The 20,006-nt window shown below is 48.0% G+C and overlaps 1 protein-coding gene across 1 annotated transcript in view; it reads left to right on the forward strand.

The window, feature by feature from the left end:
- The window catches only part of OIT3 (oncoprotein induced transcript 3), a 28,020-nt gene extending 8,096 nt beyond the window's left edge, over positions 1 to 19,924 (forward strand). Inside the window, exons 2-9 of the mRNA XM_031064472.1 lie at positions 2,467 to 2,838; positions 3,828 to 3,938; positions 6,744 to 6,866; positions 8,741 to 8,863; positions 12,932 to 13,092; positions 13,601 to 14,016; positions 17,569 to 17,668; positions 18,989 to 19,924. Coding sequence (XP_030920332.1) covers positions 2,467 to 2,838; positions 3,828 to 3,938; positions 6,744 to 6,866; positions 8,741 to 8,863; positions 12,932 to 13,092; positions 13,601 to 14,016; positions 17,569 to 17,668; positions 18,989 to 19,177 — 1,595 coding nt within the window. The 3' untranslated portion in view covers positions 19,178 to 19,924. The remainder of the gene's footprint in view (positions 1 to 2,466; positions 2,839 to 3,827; positions 3,939 to 6,743; positions 6,867 to 8,740; positions 8,864 to 12,931; positions 13,093 to 13,600; positions 14,017 to 17,568; positions 17,669 to 18,988) is intronic.
- Positions 19,925 to 20,006: the final 82 nt, after the last annotated feature.

The following is a 20,006-nucleotide window of genomic DNA, read 5'->3' on the forward strand; positions in this document are numbered from 1 at the left end:
CAAAACCTTCTCATCTCAGTGACTCACCCTGAGGCCACACCAAGTCCTCTTGTGGAAACTGAGGGAAGCCCAGAGGAAGCTCTGCTCTACCTTTTCCTTGTGGGAGAAGTCAAACCAGCTTTTGGAGGATGGGATTCACAGCACTGCTGCTGCTGGCTGTGGGTAAGGGCAGGCAAGCAGAGGTGAAAAGGAGAGCTCAGGAGGGAATGCCTGGTGAATCCCATCAGAGATTCCCTGCTGCAGTCCCCTCTCTGCTGCTCAGGAGAACCAGGCTGGTTGTGGTGGCAGTGAATCAGCTCCTCTGCTTGTCTTTGAATTGTGGCACTGGAGATTCCTCCATAACCCAGATCCACGCTCCCTGTGCCAGCTCTGCAGCACTCCCGACTCTGGCAGCTGCTCCTGCCTTTTATGCTGGATTTGAGACTGAGCAAAATATATCTGTGGCTGAGGAAGGCATGAGAGATGTTATATTTGTGAGATGTTTTTACAAGGTAGCACATCTGTGGGACAGATATTTACAGAGGACACAGCTAAATAAGAGTGACTTGAAGTCTATTGTCTGAAGCACTTGTAGCTCCCACTTTAAAGTCAGTGAAACAAATCAAAATAACGAACCAGGATCATTTGTGTTTCTAAGAGAGCACAGTATTCCTCCCTCACTCAAACTCCATCACAATATTGTCAAAACAGCACAGCTTTAGAACTTCAAAAGAAATGTGCTGTGGAAGGTTGAGGCTGTTGCAGTCCAAGATGCATTTTGTCAGAGTGATTGGTTTTATTAGCCTAATTTTAGGAAATGGTAATCAATTTTCCTTACTCGGGGCGGTATTAGCATTCCTTTTGCTTAATGGGGAATTGCTTGTCATGGATAAGTTGTGCTTAATCAGGTATTAAATGTAAGGCAGAATGGAACCTCTGGACTTCCAGTGAGGAAGCTGCCAAATGAGGGTTAATTAGGAAGAGATTGAAAATTTAATGAACACTTAAATTCTTCATTTATGTTCTCCCTATGGTCCTCTCATATTTTAATTATTTGCAGAAGGTTCAGAAAGGGCTCTGGAAAGGGACACACTCCTTGAGCACTGCCAGGAAGTCCATGTGTTCATGTCTTGCCCCCACAAACACTCACTTCACTTCACTCACAAGCAGCTGATCTGCTGTGCAAACAGGAGGGTTTGTGGGCTTGCAAGGAACAGCTGTGTAGAGGGTTTAACGTGTTGCTCCCCAGAAGGTCCCAACTCAGACCTTCACACCCTCTAGATTGTAAGATAATGATTAAAAAGGTTTGGCAGCTCAGCTGTGAGGTCTGACACTGGCTGTGGGTGGGTTTTAAAAGAGGCTGCATAACCTATTTGAGATATAGTCCTTTGTTCCAAGGCAGCTGGGAGAGTTACCAGTGACTTCAGGAGGGGCTTGCAGGTGCTCAGTTAGTCTTGACCAGAGAGTTTTTGTCCTAGGCCAGATCCCAGGGTGTATTTCCTATGGCAAAATCATTACCTGGACCTCAGATTTGCTTGTATCTTGTTTTTTCCCTGTCAGCTAAACAGCAAGTCAGACTGTTGCAGAATGTTTTAAGAGCTCTGTTAATTTATTTGTTCCTCCAAGACCTTTAAGGCAAGCTGTCAGGATTTTCCACAAGGCAATGGTGCTGGTATCACCTTTTCTCCCCAGGGCTGAGAAGAGATCACAATGGTTCTGTTAAGTCAGGGATGGAGGAAAAAAAACCACTTTTGTCATTATCCATTGTTGTAATGTGTTTTCATACCTTGTAATACTGTGTAATAGTTTTGTTTTGTATCCCAGTATTTTTCCCAAATGGTTTATCCCAGATTGTACCCCTTCCCTTTACCTGTGTAATCCCTTTCCTTTGCTGAGATCATCCCCAGATCCCCACCCTGGCTCTCTGTCAATCACTCAGCATCCCATCCCCTCCATCTAGAAGCTTCGTTCCAGGATGTCGAGTGATTAGCCAGAGGCCAGGGGTCAGCCCCCCAAGCATGCCCTGCACACTGTCCTAAATGTCTATGCCCCAGTACCCATCCCTTAGGGTCACTTATTGGTCAGTAAAATGTTATCAACTTTTGATTTCCCCCTCCCTTTTGATGTAACCTTGGCACCTCTCCCAGGGCTCTCAGCAGGAGAGGTGTAGGTGTAGGTGCTCCTCAGAGCCCCTGAAATAAACCTTGGATTAACCCCTGCTAAGAGTCGGCCCTTTCATCTTCTGCCATTGTTCCAGCATCTCCTCTGCTGCAGGTGATCAGCCTGGCTGCCCTCTGTACCCCCAGGGATCACCCTGGCTGCCTTCTGTACCCTCAGGCCATGGGAGAGTGCCCCCCTCCTGATGTTCACCATCTCGGGGCTGGCTGGGGTTCCCTCGATGGCACTCAGAGAGACCAGAACAATCCATGAACACCTCAGTTTGATACCTACCAGCCGTGTTGATATCTATCTGTGTGTGTGTCCCAGCCCTGGACCCCTGCTCCGCCTACATCAGCCTGAACGAGCCCTGGAGGAACACGGAGCACCGCATCAACGCCTCTCAGCAGCCCACGTGCGACAGCGGCATCGACGGCGAGTGGTACCGCTTCACGGGCATGGCGGGCGACGCCATGCCCACCTTCTGCATCCCCGAGAACCACTGCGGCACCCACGCCCCCCTCTGGATGAACGGCAGCCACCCGCGCCCGGCCGACGGCGTGGTGAGGCGCCAGGCCTGCGCCAGCTTTAGCGGCAACTGCTGCCTCTGGAATGCCAGCATCGAGGTCAAGGCCTGCCCGGGGGGGTACTTCGTGTACCACCTCAGCAAGCCCAGCGTCTGCTTCCACGCCTACTGCGGGCGTAAGTCACTGCCCTGAGCCCCCCTTGGTCCTCCCTGAGCCCCCCTTGGCTTCTCCAGGTGGTGGCCTGTCATATTGGAATTTAATACCAATATAGCCAGATGGAACATGCCTGGGCTCATCTGGCCCTTGCTGCTTGACCAAAGGTGGCAGCTGTGGTGGTTTCACCTCAGAGACACCTTTGGCTAGCTGGATGCTGCAGCTGGGCGCTTGGGACAAGTCCAGGCAAGCAGGAGCTCAGGTTTACCTCTGGCCGAGAGGCTTCAAGGCAAGGTGAAGGAAAGGAGTCGGTTCTGATGGAGGGCTTGGATCCAGAGCTTTATTCCTGGCTCACAGGCCTCTGAATCCAGCAACAGCTCCAACAGAACCACGAACCCCAAGGCTGCTGTGTCTTTTAACCACAGGGAGAGGGGGAGGGAAGGGGTAGGGATCCCACCAACCAGGTAAGGGTGGGGGGCGAAGTCTCAGGGGACAAATGACACCTGGATGGCCCAATGTCCCCAGGGCTGAGTGGCATCTTTTGAACTTTGCCAATCACATGATGCCCTTTATGGAATGCCAAGATTGAGGGACAGCACTCAGCAAGGGGGCAAGGGAGGGGAAAGGAGAGGTGATTGGCACATCTGGGGAAAGAACTGGGATACTGAGATAGGCTATTACATCATACTGCAACACTGTCACATTCCAGCCATTGTACCTGCTTTGTTCCCCTAGCAGGATTTTTCATAGCTGACCTGGCCTCAGTGGTTTAATACTCCCTGTGGGCCCTGTGGCTTGTCTTGGCACGCTACCAAAGTCAAAATTTGCATCTCTGCCTCGCAGTAATTAAATTCGATTGTTTCTCAGCAGCTTCAGCAGGTCAGCTTTCCCAATGTGGGCCAGGTCTGTAACTGAGGGGCTGCACACGGGGTGGGAAGCTGAAGGGACAAATCCTGTGCTTTCCTTGCATGCTCAGGGCTTTGTGCTGACCTTGTTCTTGTCGTGCCCTAGATTTTTATGACATCTGTGATGTGGTGGATTGCCAGGACTCCTGCCTGGACACCGGTGACTGCACGTGTTCCCCGGGTACGACACTCGGACCTGATGGCCAGACATGCCTTGGTAAGGGTGGAAATAAGCTGTGCCACTTGCTGATGCTTTTCTTCCCTTTGGTTCATTGCTCACATCTCAGTCCCTTGCCTTACAAAGCACTATAAAAAATGACATATCCTGAGAGGACTTTTCCCCTTTGCTGCCTAGAACCAGGACTATGATTCTGTAAATGGTTCCAAGATATGACATCCCATGACTGCATCCATTCTGGTGCCCCTGGAGCTCCATGACTGTGAGGCTGGACTTGCTTTCTGCATGGCTCAGCTGCTGAAGGCAGTAGCAGAGTCTCTTTGCAAGATCATGGTGCAGGATTCTGTGGTGTCACTGTGGTACTCAGGAAGTGCTGTGCAGTCTGGCATTAGAGATTTCCTCTCACACAGTCTGTTGAATATCTCTCCTTCAAAAAGAAAATTTCTGGCTGCTGTAGGGCTGCACACTAAACTCCATCATACTTCCTGCCCTTTTGGGACATTGTCCGGGGCCTGGGGCTTGAGGAGACCTAAAATAAGTCCCACCACAGCTGCAATGGTTTTAGGTAGCGTGACAACAGGCTATTTAGGGATCTGGCACTTGGTGGCAGAGACCAGCATGGCCAGGGGGGAGGTGAGAGCAGAGTGAGGAATGTGGGCTTTGGAGATTTGTGGGGGAATCCTCTCTGAGGAGAGCTCTGTGGTTGTGTGTGTGGTGCTGGGAGAGAGTACCTGGACTGAGAGGTCAGGAAAATTATAGACAAATCATGGGGCTGGAAACAGGTGGCTCTTGGGGAGCTGCAGAGCCACACGGATGGATAGGGAGAGGAGGGAGGAAAGGGTGTTTGGGGGAGGAGGAATCTCTTCTGTCACTTGATTTGGTGGTGAAGCTGAAAGCAGAGTTGGTCCAGGAGGCTGTGTGGCAGGTCAATCTGCTCCATAGGGGCTGCACCTGACAAAGCAGCCATGGGTGGTTTCTTTCTTCACACACCTCATGTCTGTGAGCATCAGGGCAGGCCCCACAGCCATTCCAGTGTGTGGAAGGAGCAGCCTGGTCCTGCTGCAGAGTTACACTTGCTCCCAGTGATTCTGGGGAAGGCTTTTGCTTAAGCAGCTCCACTTGTCTGCAGCCAAGTGGCTGACTGAGCTCTCTCAGATAATTAAAAGCATTTATTGGCTGCTTCTGTGCAAGCCTTCCAGTCACAGAAGTGCCCTTGACAAGCACTAGCACTCAGTGAATGTGTAGCAGGCTCAGGGGAAAGGATTTCCTACAGCAGAGAGGCACACAGGAGTCCTGAGCCTGTCTGTGTGTGCTGCAGCTGCTTTCATCCCCCCACGAGCAGGATTTCTGCCCTGCTGCGTCTCCTCGAGATTCCCAGGTGGCACAGCACCTCAGCTGGAATGCTCACACTGCTTCACCTGCCTGGAGCCTCTCTTGTGTGGCTCCATGGTCTTTCCAATAACTTTCTGTTGTGCTGAGTAATTGTGCAATCACATCTCTGAGAGCAACTGTGCCCTGCTTATGGAGAAACCAAATAAATCCCTGTTTGTCTTTCCTAAACAGAGAATGTGCTTCCTTTCCCAGCTCCCCCTAAGAGGGGGACTGAAGCTGCTGCAGTGATGCAGCAGAGCAGCTGTGGCTGCCCCATCCCTGCAATTGTCCAAGGCCAGGCTGGACAGGGCTGGGAGCAATGTGGGATAGTGGCAGGGGATGGAACAAGATGAGCTTTAAGGTCCCTTCCAACCCAGACCATTCTGTGAAGGCTGAGCAGCTCTGTGCTTCTCCTCAGTACATTAGATGCTTTAAATCCCAGAGCAGAGCAGCTGATCCTGAGTTGCATTTTCATTTAGGGGTTAAATAAGGTCTTAGACTTCCTGTCAGGCATCCACCAACTCGGTGCATTGCCTTTGACTTCTTCAAGGCCTGGATCCATGTTCTACTAAGCCATGGTTAAAAGCAGCTCAGCCCTGTCCCAATCCAGTCTCAAGACAACTAGAAGTTGTCCCAGAAGTGCTGCTTGTCACCACTGGGGAAGAGCAGGGACAGAGAACTGTGTGTGCTGTAGAACTTGGAAGGATCAGTCAGGGGAATTTCTGGGCCCAGCCCTTGACCAAGACAATCTCTAGGCCCTTGTAACAACATCTCCATGCCTTTGCCAGTAGCCCTTTCCCTCTTCACCTTCTGTTTTTAAGCAGCTTTAGATTTATTTTTAGAAGGGAAAGTGTGGAGCCTGTCACATGTGTGAAAAGCAGTTTGTGGGAGTCTCCTGGACATGCTTCCTGCCTCCCAAAGCAAGGCACCAGCCAAGCCTTTGGCTAAAAATACTCAGTTCACATTGCTTGTGGAAGGAGACACCACCAGCAGCTGCCAGCTGTGGGTTCTGTGCATGTGTGGGACCACAGGTACCTGAGAGAGCTCATCTCTGACCTGCCTGTTAAAATGGTACTTTTCTTTTTTCTTGGTTTTAAGCTTCTGACACCTAATAAATGCCAGCTTCTAAGCTGTTTTGATGAAACCCCATGTGAACCTGAATTGATAACCTCAGCATCCTGGCCTGCCTAAGAGAAATCCTTCATTTTGTGGCTCAGCAAGAGCAATGTCTGTCCCTTTCTCTCTGTTTGATTTGCTTTTTGCACACAGAGATTAAATCAGGTTGAGGGATTAGAATCTCAGAGAACAAAGAAAAAAAAAGAAGGGCAGACAGACACAGAAGCCACTTTAGCTTTTAAAAAAGAGTTAGGAGCAGTTTTCAGAGCTTTACCAAGATATTCAAAAGCCACTGTCAGTGTTACTACTTGTAGTGAGATTATTCATTCCATTCCAGAGCTGTTTTTTTTTTTTCAGATGAAAATGAGTGTGAGCAGAACAACGGGGGCTGCAGCGAGTTCTGCGTTAACCTGAAGAATTCCTTCCGCTGCGAGTGCGGGGTCGGCCGCACGCTGGGCAGTGATGGCAAAACCTGTGAAGGTGAGGCTTCAGCTCCCACAGGCTGCTGGAAACTCTGTAAATCATTCCCTTGCAGCACTGGCTCTCTCTTGGCTCCTTGCACCTGGGATTAAATGTCACTGATATCACCTCTGTGCTTGCCAGAGAGGTTGACACTAAAATATCCGTCTAAGCAAGCAGAGAGAAATCTCCTTGTTGTTCTTGCTGCCTTGTCCATTTCTGTTAACATTTGCTTGTGTTTATCTCCATGGGGGAAAGGCAGCAGTGGATCTGGAAGATTGGTGTTCCAGGCAGAACTTGTTGCTGGAGTTGTTGGGATTTGGCTCTGGAGATTTGTGGGATAGAGTTTTGTGGGGGCAGATTTAGCAGCACTGGGTTTGGCAGCTCACATTAGGTATGGGGCAATGCCATGACATTAGACTAGAGCACGAGGATCACTTTAGCCTCCCACGATAGAGATTGAGGAGAGGGGATGCCGATCTTCAGACAGAAGTTAAATTTGGGATTAGGGCAGCATTTTGATCTTTGGTGTCTGTGGGTTCTGCTGCTCCGTGCTCTTTGCTGCAGTTCCTTCACAGTGGTGGCACAGCCAGGTTGAAAACCCTTGATAAATTTAGACTGGTGGCTTAAAGACCAAATTTTGGGCCTGATGTGTTGTCACTAACAATGTACAAACATCCCTGAGCAGAAATAGGCAAACCCAGCAGAAATTGATGTGTGCCTGATGGTTTCTGTGGTGAGCTGTGGAAAAGCAGTGTGCCTCCTCACAGCAAAGCTGCTGTGTGCTGTTCACAGACACTGTGGGGCCTCAGACAAGGAAAACAACTACAGATGTGCCTCACTTTTCAGCTACCCAAAAGAGCTAAATCTGCTCTCTGAGCTCTGCTGGTACATCACTCATCCAGGCAGTGACACCTTCCTGGGAAATGCTGCTGTGCATAGTGCTCCTTAACTTACTTGTCAAGGTGTGTGTGGGGCCAAAAATGGTCGGTGGGCTCTGTCCCTGCCACATCCAGCTCTGAGCTGCTGGGGCATCACAAAATGAGCTGTGCAATTTTTATTCCCAAGTGCTGCACTCTTCTGCCAGGGCTGGAATAGTCTGTTTGGAAACTCATTTGTTTCTGCCATTCCCCAAGTTGGCTTTTAGGGCCTTTGATATATCATTTAATTTCCCTTCTGTACGAAGGATGGTGCCTTTCTCAAGTTTAACACTGCTGCTGGGGATTTTTACAATCTTGTTAGTGAGTTTTATTTCTGAAGATGTATCCTCAGTTTTGTGAGCTGGTAGAGAATGGGATGTGAGGTGTGAGCCACCTCACAGCTTGTTGCTAAAAAGAACAATGCAGGAGATGCAGCTTGATTACATGAGCTGGTGAGGCTCAGTAGAGTTTAATTTATCTCAAAATTTATATTATGATGCTTTACCCATTGCTTTGACTCAAATGGAGTTTGGGCTGTTATTTTCCATGCATTATATAGGACTGAGTGTGGGATTTCCATTCTTTACATTTCAGTGAAAACCACACAGATTTCTACTGGCAGGCTCGGGGAGAAATATTTTATGTTTATGATTTGCTTATCTCATGTTCTGTTATTTTACTGAGAAGAGTAGTACTCATTTAGCATATTCATCCCAAAGGGTTAAAACAATCAAGCATTAAGGTTATTTGAAAGAAAAAAATCATGATGCTAAAGTACAATTAAAAAAGGGGTTTACACCTCATTTTCTGGGAAACAAACTGTTGCCTTTAATTGTAAAAGTACAATTAAAAAAGGAGTCTCCACCTCATTTTCTGGGAAACAAACTGTTGCCTTTGAGCTGTATGGTTCAGACTGTTGGTTGGCCAGGAGTCTGTGGGGGCTGCAGGATGTGCTGATTTTCCTTTCTTTCCCAGAAATTGAAGGCTGTCACAATAACAACGGAGGCTGCAGCCATACCTGCATTGAAGTGGAAGGCACCTACCAGTGTGAATGCCCCAGGGGACTTGTTCTGGCAGAAGACAACCACACTTGCCAGGGTAGGTCAACAAAATCTCCCTGGCAGCCTCTGTCCCCCGAGAGAATGTCTGAAGGAACTTTTCTTCTTGGTTTTTCTGTCTTCTCTTAGTCTGTCCTTCCCAGGTGGGTTAATGGAGCTTTGTTACTAATGACAGACCATTCAAAGGTGAGAGCCTGAAGATGTTGCTCTTCTCTCCAAGCAGAACAGCCACAGGGCCCAGCTTGAGTACACCTTGCATCACATTAATTGTAGGGCAGTGTTCCCTTATGACAAATACTGCTTAACATTGTGTTTGGAGTTTGTTTTCACAAACAGGACAGGACTGCTGGGGTACAGTCCTTGAGCTTTTATTGCAGCATCACCCTTATTACATGGTTGAGACAATAGAAAGATGGCAAAAGCTCATGTACAGCCAGCAGCAGCCAAAGATTTCTTTGTTACAGAACATTTTTAAAACTTCCTAGCCAATAGCTAATAAGAGCTAAAGCTCACAGACAATTGTTCTAGCCAATTACTAAAAGCACATATATACCTGCTTCACACAGTGCTTACTTTTCTTCTTTCTATTAACAATACACAATCATTCATTATTAAGCTTAAAACCTTCTACTACCTTGCTAAGCATGTTTTCCTGCAGTCTTAAGGTAGCCAAGCCTAAAACTCAAGCTATTGTTTAATGTCCTTGCTTGCTATACCATTGTAACTTTCTCTACTTTCAGCCTTTGCAGCTGCAGCTAGTTCTCTGTTCTTTCTGTTTCTCAGGCCTGCTTTTACAGCTTTCTGGAAATCTTCTTACCTTTGCTATTTCCCACAAACATCTCCCATTATACTGCTCTGTGCACACCCCTGACAAATTTATGCTGTTAGAGCTGTCATTTTCCATGCTTCAAACTTCAGACTCTCAGCTAAAGCTGTCCAGTCCTTTCCAAGAATGAAGTTAAAGAGAAAGGCATGTTTTTTTCCAAGTGTGCCATTCCAGTAAGCATTCCTGTGCCTTGAAGCAGGGCACTAGCTTTGATATTAGGTGCTCCTGCTGCCCCTTGGAAAAGTGCCCAGGATAGCATCCAAAAATTGACTGTTGCTCCTGCTGTGTAGAGGCCAGGGCAGCGTTATCCTTGGAGAACGTTCCATCTGAACTTTCCCCAGGGAGTCCTTCATGCTGAGTCACTTGTGCCTATGGCATGCCCATGGAATAAACAAGCTCCCTGGTTTTTTGCAAAGATTTCTTTTGCAAATACATCCAGGCTACCAGCAGTCTGGTGTTGCCTGGTGTGCTCAGAGAACCTCCTGCAGTGTGATGTGCCACAGAGTGCCCAGACATCAGTGTGAGGGACAGATCAGGGCTTCATGGTGGCCAAAAGGGCAGGTATGCCTCAGAGAGGAAGTTGGAATGGTTCTGCTTGATGGATTGTCTGCTTTATAAACTTTTTAGAAATGCAGGGCTCCCAAGGGTGGGCATTGCCCACTTGGGATCCAGCAGTGGAGGTGGGGGTTTCCAAGAGCTGTGATCACACTCACTGATTGAAGGTCTGGTTGATGGATACAGGCCAGAACAGAGTGATGGTTTTCAGTCCTGGGCCCCTGAGGCAGCCCCAGCAGGGCTGCAAGTCCTGGATTTCCCAGCCAGGGTTTCTGCTGCTGGTGGGGCTGCTACTGAGAGCAGCAGCACTGCTGGGAGCCAGGCTGGGATCAGGATACAGCATCTCATAAAGTGAAATTGCCTGTTCTTTTGCATTCATCAATTTATGTCCCCATACTGTGGCCTGCAATTCTGAGCAGATAGGGAACTGTACCACACAATTTTTTGTGACACCTAATCAGGTTTATATTGGTTCAATTAACAGTGCAGGGTAGGCACAGTAGCCTGAAGCAATTGGATCTGCAGCCTCTCCACCCTCCTCTGCACTGTCTCCACGTTCAGAACAAACATTAATAATCTTCCACAGAAATCAGAATCTACAGGCTGCAATTTTTCCATAAAGATACCAGCCAGGAAAATACTTGGAATTTTGCAGATCATCCTGGAATTTTGCAGCCCATCCTATTCCTAAAGAGTAGGGATGAAATGCTCTTCTCCCCCATCCCCTGCCCGAATTTTTGTGCAGGTAAGCAGGATTCATGTTTGTAGCAGTGGGTCAGGGCTCCCCAGCACCAGAGAGCCTGTTCTGCTGAGCAGTCTGTGCAGGGAGATAACCTCTGCTCCAAGCAGCAGCACTTCGAAAGGCCAAGGAAGGAGCCAGAGGCTGGAATATGGTGCCAATAACAACAGCAGGCAGAGAAATGAGTGTTGGACTTGCCATAGAAGCTTCCTCCCAGGGGAATGTGCTCAGAGACATTGGTGCAAAACAGAGCTTAAAGTGGAAATGAGGAGGCTTTCCTAGTTCTCAGAGGTGCTCTGAGAAGTATGAGGTGAAGAACTAAAATGTTTGGCTGGCACACACTGGGTGTTTACCCAAATAGCCACGAGCTGGCTTGAGTTAAGAGGTTTCCTTCCCTTGTTTCTGTGTCCAGGTGGTGGAGGGCACACAGCTCCTGCAGCTCCAAAACACAGGGAAAATGGAATCTTTTCTTTCTCCCGCTTTGTGCCAGTCAAAGACATGTAGAAACAGAGAGATCCTGAACCAAATCAGTCCTGAACTTCAGAGAATTGCAGTTGGGATCCAAATCTCTTGCCCTGAATGTCACCTTTATAAAAGCAGCACAGTTTCTTATTTATCAAGGTAGTGCTAGAACAGCGAGTCCTTAAATCCAGATGGAGCCAATCAGTTCTCCAAAGGGTGTTCCTCTCTGTCTGCATTGTGCTGTGTTCTCCAAGTCCCTTTGTCTGCTCCTGAGCTGTGCCATTTGACATGCTCAGTTATTCCCACTTGCCTTCTGCTGCCAGTGGAAGGAAGGTTAAGGTAATTTTTAGTTCTTTAAGCTTCTGTTCTAACCCAGCAGTGTCATTATGGGAACATATTGCTTTGGGCACTCTGCATACATTTTAGCATATCACTTTGAAATGATCATCTTCTAATCAAAAATCCTCCCTGAAGGTACTCAGAGGCTTTTGGAAATACCTGAGCTGGGACAGGGAAATTTTTAAAGGGGGTTGAAATGCCTGTTTTAGAAGTGTGCCTTATTTCAAATATCCAGAATCTTAAATTATATAATTAATGACTGAAATTAAGGGAAGGCAGGTCACAGGAATGTCAAGGATGGGACTGCAATTAATTTTGGTGAAAATCTCGGGAAACCGGTATATTTGCAAAAAGGTTTTGTCGTGGGGTTTTAAAATATAATAAATGTAAATCCTGCAAAAGATTTGGTTTTTCTGGCTGAAACCAGAATATATGCCACCAGTATGTTTGTCCTGTCTCCAACTGAACTGAATAATCCTAAGGAATACATGTACAGCAACTACTTTTTTATTGAAGATTATTCTCTCTTCTTTCCTTTTTTATTTTGTCCAAGGTCTGTTTTCTCCTGCTTCTTATGTAATGAAATTTTAATTTAAAAAATTCACACGGAGGCCTGTATTAAAATTTAAAGGTTGGAAGGAGGTGAAATGAGTGAGCTAATTGGGTTTGTTTGTCAGAGCTGGGTTTATTGCTTATAAAAATATTATTATGGCATTTTGAGGTGCTTCCATTTTAGCTCACTATCTATATTGAATTGCTCTGCCTTGTTTCACCATGTTCTGGGTTTGATGTAAAATCTGATTAAGGGTCTTAAAAAATGGCTTTGCCTGGGGTGTTGTGAATTTGATACCCATATCTGGCAAAGGCTCTTCCCAGGACATCACAGTGCAGGAGATAGCAACCAAATCTGTGCTGAGGTGGAAACTCCAGCTAAGTTTCTGCTGCAAGTGCAGTGATTGTCTTCATTGTTTTCTGCTTTCTGCATTGCTGTGGCTGGAGAATTTGGGGCAGTGGCAGCTCTGGTTTGTGTTGTGTAGGTGGGAATGCAAGGTGGGTGGTCAGGTTACTGTGGTAGGATCATAATCTATGATTCCCCTTTTATTTCCCCAATTACAACTGGTATAACTCTTCCCAGCTCACTGGTAGGTTCGTAGTGCAGACTGTTATTCTGGGGACTTCTCTTGCAGTTCCAGTGCTGTGCAAGTCCAGCTCTATTGAGGTGAACATCCCAAAGGACCTGGTTGGAGGCCTGGACCTTTCCCTCATCAACACTTCATGCAAAGGCGTGTCCAATGGCACTCATGTCAACATCCATTTCTCCCTGAAGTCCTGTGGAACCGTTGTAGATGTATGTATATATGGAATTACCTGCTGCCCAGTCTCTGGCATTTGGGGATTTGGCTGTGGCTTGCTTGGGGAACAAAGTACGTGATGGTGCAGCTGATTTAGCTGCACCCTCAGAGTTGCCAGAGTGGATCTGGGCTGGCATTCCACAGTCAGAGAGCTTGTTCCATCTCCCCTCCAGCACTGAGTGTCTGACAGCATGGGTGCTGCTTTCTGCTCGCCTCCTGCTTCACAAGGGTGCAAGGAACAAGTGTCCTGTCTGCTAAGACAGATTCTGCCTCCTGATAATGTTTGAAAGGTTAAACTGGCAGCTGGTCAATGGCTGACCTTAGCAGAGGGGTAGCAGAAGTGTGGTGCATTGCAGCTGCCAGCAGACCGAGGTCCTTAGTTGGTCTGTAAGGATGAGCAGCATCACTCTGATTGTGGGCTGTCAATTCACAAGCTGCCCTTCATTGGCTACTCTATCAGCCCAGAGAGGTCTTTCTCAGTGATCTCCCCTTTCTTTGCTGCAGGTAATCAATGACAAAATCATTGCCACCAACCTGGTGACTGGCTTGCCCAAGCAGACCCCGGGGAGCAACGGGGACATCATTGTGCGCACCAGCAAGCTGCTGATCCCGGTGACCTGCGAGTTCCCGCGCCGCTACACCATCTCCGAGGGCTACGTGCCCAACCTCAAGAACTCTCCCCTGGAAATCATGAGCCGCAGCCAGGGCGTCTTCCCCTTCACCCTGGAGATCTTCAAGGACAAGGACTTTGATGAGCCCTACAGGGGTGACCTTCCCACCCTCAAGCTAAGGGACTCCCTGTACTTTGGGATTGAGCCCCTGGTGCACGTCAGTGGGCTGGAGACGCTGGTGGAGAGCTGCTTTGCCACCCCCACCTCCAAAATTGACGAGATCCTGAAATACTACCTGATTCAAGATGGGTGAGTTCACTGTTCCCTCTCTTGCTGGCAATTTAGAGGGAATTGGCAGTGGGGCTGAGTTGTCTGTGTGATGCAGGAAACACTATCCTCCTCTCCACAGCAGCCTGTCTGTCCTGGTCACAGCAATCACCAGCAGCCATCAAGCTGAAACTACCTCTCTCATCAAAAGTAATTGGGAGAAACAGTGGGAGGCAGTGAGAGAGGTTCCTCTGAGTACAGCCTTTACAGGGTGTATTTCCCTGTCACTAGCCTTGTGGATAATTGAGTTGGCTCCTGTAGAAAAGATTCTCATTCCTGATACCCTCTCTCTGCCAGCCACAGAGTGCCAAGCCAATGTGCAGAACCCCCATGGCCATGTGCTGCTGCCAGGCAGCTGCTGCAGCAACTGGAGAAAGTTTCTTAATTTTCTCATAATGGCCTCATTACAGCATGAGCCAGAAGAGCCCATTGCTAGTCCTGGTAGGAGCTGCAGGACAATCCCTTGCTTTGCTCTCCCTGATGCCTGTCACTGCAATAAACTTAGGGTCTTTCAGTTTGGCTGTCATTTTTTGAGGTATTTGGGGTTAGTGATCGTTCCAGGATATGCTAAAAATAATTTTGTGCAGTTCTGTGGGTTTACTGTTGTAGTGGTTTTTGCACCAGAGGTTTGGGGAGCCTTGCTGTGGGCTCAGCTGTGGCTCCTGAGATGATCACTCTTTTCAGACACTTCTTTGGGTGCTGAAATGACTGTCCCATGCTACAGCATTGCTCTGGAGTGTTTGCATCCAGCTGCTTAACCAGAGAGGTCTGAGGAAATTGTCGTGAGGCAGTCTGCTGTCCTCTAGGGAGGGAAATCCAGCCAAAGGAATATCTAAGACATACCCAAGAGTTGTAGCCTGAGAGTCCAGAGACTGTGCTTGTGTAAATCCTGTATGTTCCTGCCAGACCATTTAATGATGACAACAATCATGTCCTCAGCTGCCAGACTAAATCATCCACTGTTACAGCTGCTGCTGGCAAGTCCTGTGTGCCTGTCTTGTAGCAAAAGGGTCCTGCAATGTAAAGTACCCAAAAATACTGTTTTCATTTCCTTCTGACAGAGGATTCAGCATTAGCCTGCTCTCCCTCTCTCCTAGGCTGCAGTCCTTCTGTGCCCAACATTTCTGGGCTTTATGAGCAGATCTGTAATGGAAAAATTGATTTTATCAACTCCCTGGCTTGGCTGTTCCCATGGACCCTTCACAGAGTCAAGGCCTCAAACATTCATTTATTTCTCCCCATGAGTGAAAATGATGGGATTCAAAACAGCAGCCAAAACCTGAGCTGGATAGAGAAGGGAGAAGGCAGGAAATGTCATCTCTTGATTTCACCACAGCATTGGTTGGAGGATTTATGGCACCAGCAGTCCCTTGGTACCTGCAGAGGGCATTAAAACTTCACTGAAGGGAAAAGTGCTCCACTCTGCAGCCATCACTGCAGGCCCCAGTGATTCAAAATTAAATGAATGCACTGCTAAGTTGTCCCTGCTCCAAACACTTCTGTAATAACTCAGTTTCCTTCTGGAAACCCAGCCCCAAAAGCCCATGGCAACCTAAAGATGGGATTTTTGTCTCAGTTTATATAGGATCAGACCTGCAAGAGTTAACTGCATAATCCAAAGGGAAACACTGTTTATATTGGAGGGGATATACCTTGGACTGAGGAATGGGAAAATTCCCTCTGCTGCTCTCTTCCCCGTTAATTCCCTCTCTCTGAAGATAAAGTGGAGCCAAGGCAGTGACCGATGGCACAGCTGATAACGCTGGAGCTCCCTGGGGCATCTGGAGCCAGCTCATGTCACTGCTGAGGTCAGGAGCTGTGCTCAGCAGAGCGCTGGCTGGTTAAGGTAGTTCCATTGCAAAGCCCATCTTCTTATGCCCTCAGGCTGCCCTGTTTGTTGGTCTGTGAGGTGGCTATTTCATTGTGCAAGCCTTCCTTTCAGCCTTCCAACCCTGAACAAGAGGGTCAGAGCACAGCTGCCACGGCACTGCCACTCTGCTCCCCAAACCTAGGCACATTATGCACAGGGAGAGGGTCGTTTTCCCCATATCCTGACCAGGCCCACCCCTTTTCCTTCCATACCTGTCTCTTCTCACCTCTCCAAACTGGGCAGCAGGGTCTCTGGGGGTTTCCTAGCAGAGTGGGATGTGGTCTGGCCCCACAAATGCGAAAGGAGTTGCCCTTGTGACTCATGAGGTTTCTGTGCTGGTTTTGTCTACGTATCTCTGACTCCTTTGTGGTGTTCTTCCACTTTCCCTCTCCCTAGCCCCAAACCAGTAGGTTTCCTTCCTCCAGTGTGGAGAACCTTTGGAGAGCCTGGGATTTAGGAGTCAGTCTGTGGCAGGGTCCAATAATCATCACAGTTTATGTGCTCACAAATGAGAATGTAATTGTGTAAGTTGATTTCATGGCCCTAGAGCTTGGCCACTCACCTATGAAAAGTCTTTAGCTGTCGTTCCTTACGAGCAGATGCCTTGTTTAAAAAGGAATTTTGACAACACAGAGATTCCAAAGAGCAGTTCTGCCTTCCCTTCAATGAAGACAGAACTGCTCTTTTACATGTCAAATATCAGCATTGCTGACAATGCCATGCACATTTCTCGTGTAAAGATGGGAGCTGAAGCTTGCTGCAAGAGCAAGGCTTTGAGCTACACCAGTATCTCTTGTCTCTTCCACCACTGCTTTATTGGATTTTTAAAAATACCTTTCAAAGTCCACAGTTTTGGAATGAACTTGCTAGAAAGGATGAGCTGCATTGCAATGCAATTCCACAGCAGCATCAGGGCCTCTCAAGATGCCCAAGGCCTTGCAATAATTATCAGTAATTATTGAGCCACCATAACTTTTTGTCTGTCAAACTCTAAATAGGCTGTAATGGTTTAAAAATGCACTGCACCTGGAATGTAGCTTGTTATAAAAGCAGCTTATTTTCTTGCAGTTCTGTGACCTCTTTTACAATCACGCATTGCTAGTGATGGAAAAACTGAAATTATAAATTTTTGGTGTAGTGAATTTGAGCTGTTTGACCAAATCCAGCAGGAAGAAAAATGTAAATTATACTAAGCAAAGTAAATCTGGATTTTTGTTTTCATCATCTGTCATATTTTAGTAATGTGGGTGCAGGCTGCTTCATTTTAAGCATAATTTATGTGCATATGTATGTGTATACAGTGAGAGCATGGCACATTCTGAAGTGTATAACACTGCAGGCTGTTGCACAGGGAGGTGAATTGAGGACAGGCTTGCCTGCAGCTCACTGGCAGTCCCTCTCTGAGGGGCCTGGGCCACGTCCTGCCAGCCCTCTGCTGCTGAGCTGTTCCCTGTCTGGAGATGCTATTAGCAATGCTGCTCTTTTCCCCCATCACTCCCAACTTTCCTCCTGTGGCCAAAGAGGAAGTAGCAGAAATGGTAGCTGAGCCTGAGAGAACCAATCCCTCCTTTTCTTTCTCTGGTTAAGTAGGCTGGAATGTCTCTTCTCTTTCTTTTTTCCATTTCTGGGAAAGCCATTAAAGCCTATCCCTCTGCTCTCCTCAGCTGTGTTTCTGATGATTCCGTGAAGCAGTACACGTCAAAGGACCATCTTGCCAAGCACTTCCAGGTTCCTGTGTTCAAGTTTGTGGGCAAAGACAACAAGGTAAGCTCAAAACTCAACTCTTAGGTATCTCATCAGCTCTGATATGACTGAGGAGCCTGAGCACCAAGTTGGAAAAGGGTATGGAACTGCTGGCCCAAGGCAGGTGCTGCTGTGCCTGTTCCAGCAGTTGCACCTTACAGGAGCCTGACAAAGGTACTTCAGGAGAGATTGATCAAAACAACTAAAATTAAAATATGAAGGACAGTTTTGGAACATCAATCCACAGCAGGCTAAAATCATTGTTGCTGCCATGGTGGTCTTGGTGGCCCCTTGTTTGCTGGGTGAGAGAAGTATTCTCAGTCACCAGGCACATTTCACAGTGCCCTGTCTTTAAAACGACACAGTTTTTAGTTTGGGATCTCTTCAGCCTTGTGTCTTCTCTAGCTCTTGGGGGTACAGATGCCAGCACTCCAGACAGAAGGCCACCATGCTGCTTAATTCAATGTGAGACCAGGCTGTCTGTCTGGGGCAGCAGCTCTGTAGTGGGAAGCCAGTGGAAGGATAATGCCCTTTTCCTAATGCAAATAGCTTTCCTTTCTGTGTTGGAGGAAATTGGATCTTCCAGTCATTGTTATGCTCAGCCAACGCTGCCTGCTGCAAAAGGGATAAAGCTGCTGCTCCAGCTACTGGAGAGCCCCAGTAGGGTTAAAACAGATGAGATCTTCTAAAATTCAGAAATTTTCCTTGGCTTTCTGATTAGCCCTGCTGCCTCCAGCCTGCATCCTCCCATCCTGCACAATGGATTCTGCTTCAAACCTCTGCAAGTCTTTGTGGCTGCTGCTTGCAGGGATCTTGCTTGCTCTCCTGGTCATTTACAGGGCAGGGGGCAGCAGTCCTGTCCCTGCCTGTGCTGTGCAAGGAGAAAAGGCAGCTCTCTCCTTGCTCTTTGCATTCTCTCTCTTCCCTCAACTTAGCCCCTCATCACCCTCCTTTTCCCCTTGGTTTCCTGGCTTTGTTTCCCCAGCTCACTTGAAATTCTCTTGCCCATCTCCATCAATCCTTGTGAGGCTTCATGCATTCTTGACACGCAGCTCCTACCAGTCTGTGTGAGCTCTTCCAAGCTGATTCCTGCCATTTTCATCCCTTCATCTGGAGGATCATTTCCCACCTTCTATCCCTTGTCTCCCCACTGTTGCCTCTGAGACCTGAGCCAGGCTCTCTGGTAGAGGGCACACAAGGAAACAGACGGAGCGGCCGCTGTGGCTGGGGGCGGCGAGGCTGGACACGGACCGTGTGCCAGGGGCATGCTGTGGCACACAGGCAGCGGTGCCAGTGGTCCCCAGGGCTGTGCCCTGACCGTGTGCTGTGTCCCCCCCTCAGGAGGTGTTCCTGCACTGCCGCATCCTGGTGTGCGGGGCGCTGGACGAGACCTCGCGCTGCGCCCAGGGCTGCCGGAGACGCGTGCGCCGGTCGGCCGGGCAGCGGGACGAGCAGCAGGATGAGGAACCTGTTCACGTGGCAAACCACCTCCTGACAGGAGGCCCCATCAGGATCGACTTTGAGGACTGACACCCACCCTCTGGAACAGCATCCCTGGCCTTCCTTATCACTGCCTTCTCTTGTGGTTGTTTGAGAAACCAGAGGTATTTGTTAAAGCCCCGCTTGAACCTCAGGACTGATTTCCTTAACTCTGTGATGATTATTTGTCAAGTGGTTTGGGCCCACGAGGCAGCCCTTGGAATGTGACCTGGATTGCAGAACAGTTTGGTTTTACCTGCATTTCTCCCCAACAATCCTTTAGCTGAAGGGACCCTGTTTCTTTGCAGGCCGGAAGTGTTACCCAACTTTGCCTTCCCCTACATCCACCTACAGGCCCCAGGACTGTTTGTCCTTGACTAAACAAATGTTATTCAAGCCCTTCTTGCATCAGACAGTACAAATAGTATCATAGCTGAGTGTGTTTGCTGTGCAGCTCTGTGAGTGATGCTGAAGATTTCAGGTGACTGTTAATAAAAACCTGTATAAAATATATCTCATCATGTGTAAGTTCCTTGGAGCAATGCAATTGTCATTACAGGCAGCTAAAGCTCAGCTCTATCACAGGCACATTTAAATGGGATTTTAAATAGCAAAAGGTATTTAATGAGATTTGATTTTTTAGTGGCTTTTAATAATTGCATGAAGTTTGATAGTGTTTCCTCCTGTATTTAGTGTATCATTATTCTTCTCCCTCTTCTCCCACCACCAAAAATGCCTTTCCTAAGTGCTACTGTAGCACCTTGATTGTAAGAAAACCACCATTAAACATCTATAAACACCCCCCTCCCATGTGTGCTGCTGCCAAGAGTTTGTCTGGAAGTTGTGATGCATTGCCCTGGTTAGCGAGGCCGTTGTTCCA

This window comes from Geospiza fortis, unplaced genomic scaffold (assembly GCF_000277835.1).
Source record: "Geospiza fortis unplaced genomic scaffold, GeoFor_1.0 scaffold48, whole genome shotgun sequence".
NCBI lineage: Eukaryota > Metazoa > Chordata > Aves > Passeriformes > Thraupidae > Geospiza > Geospiza fortis.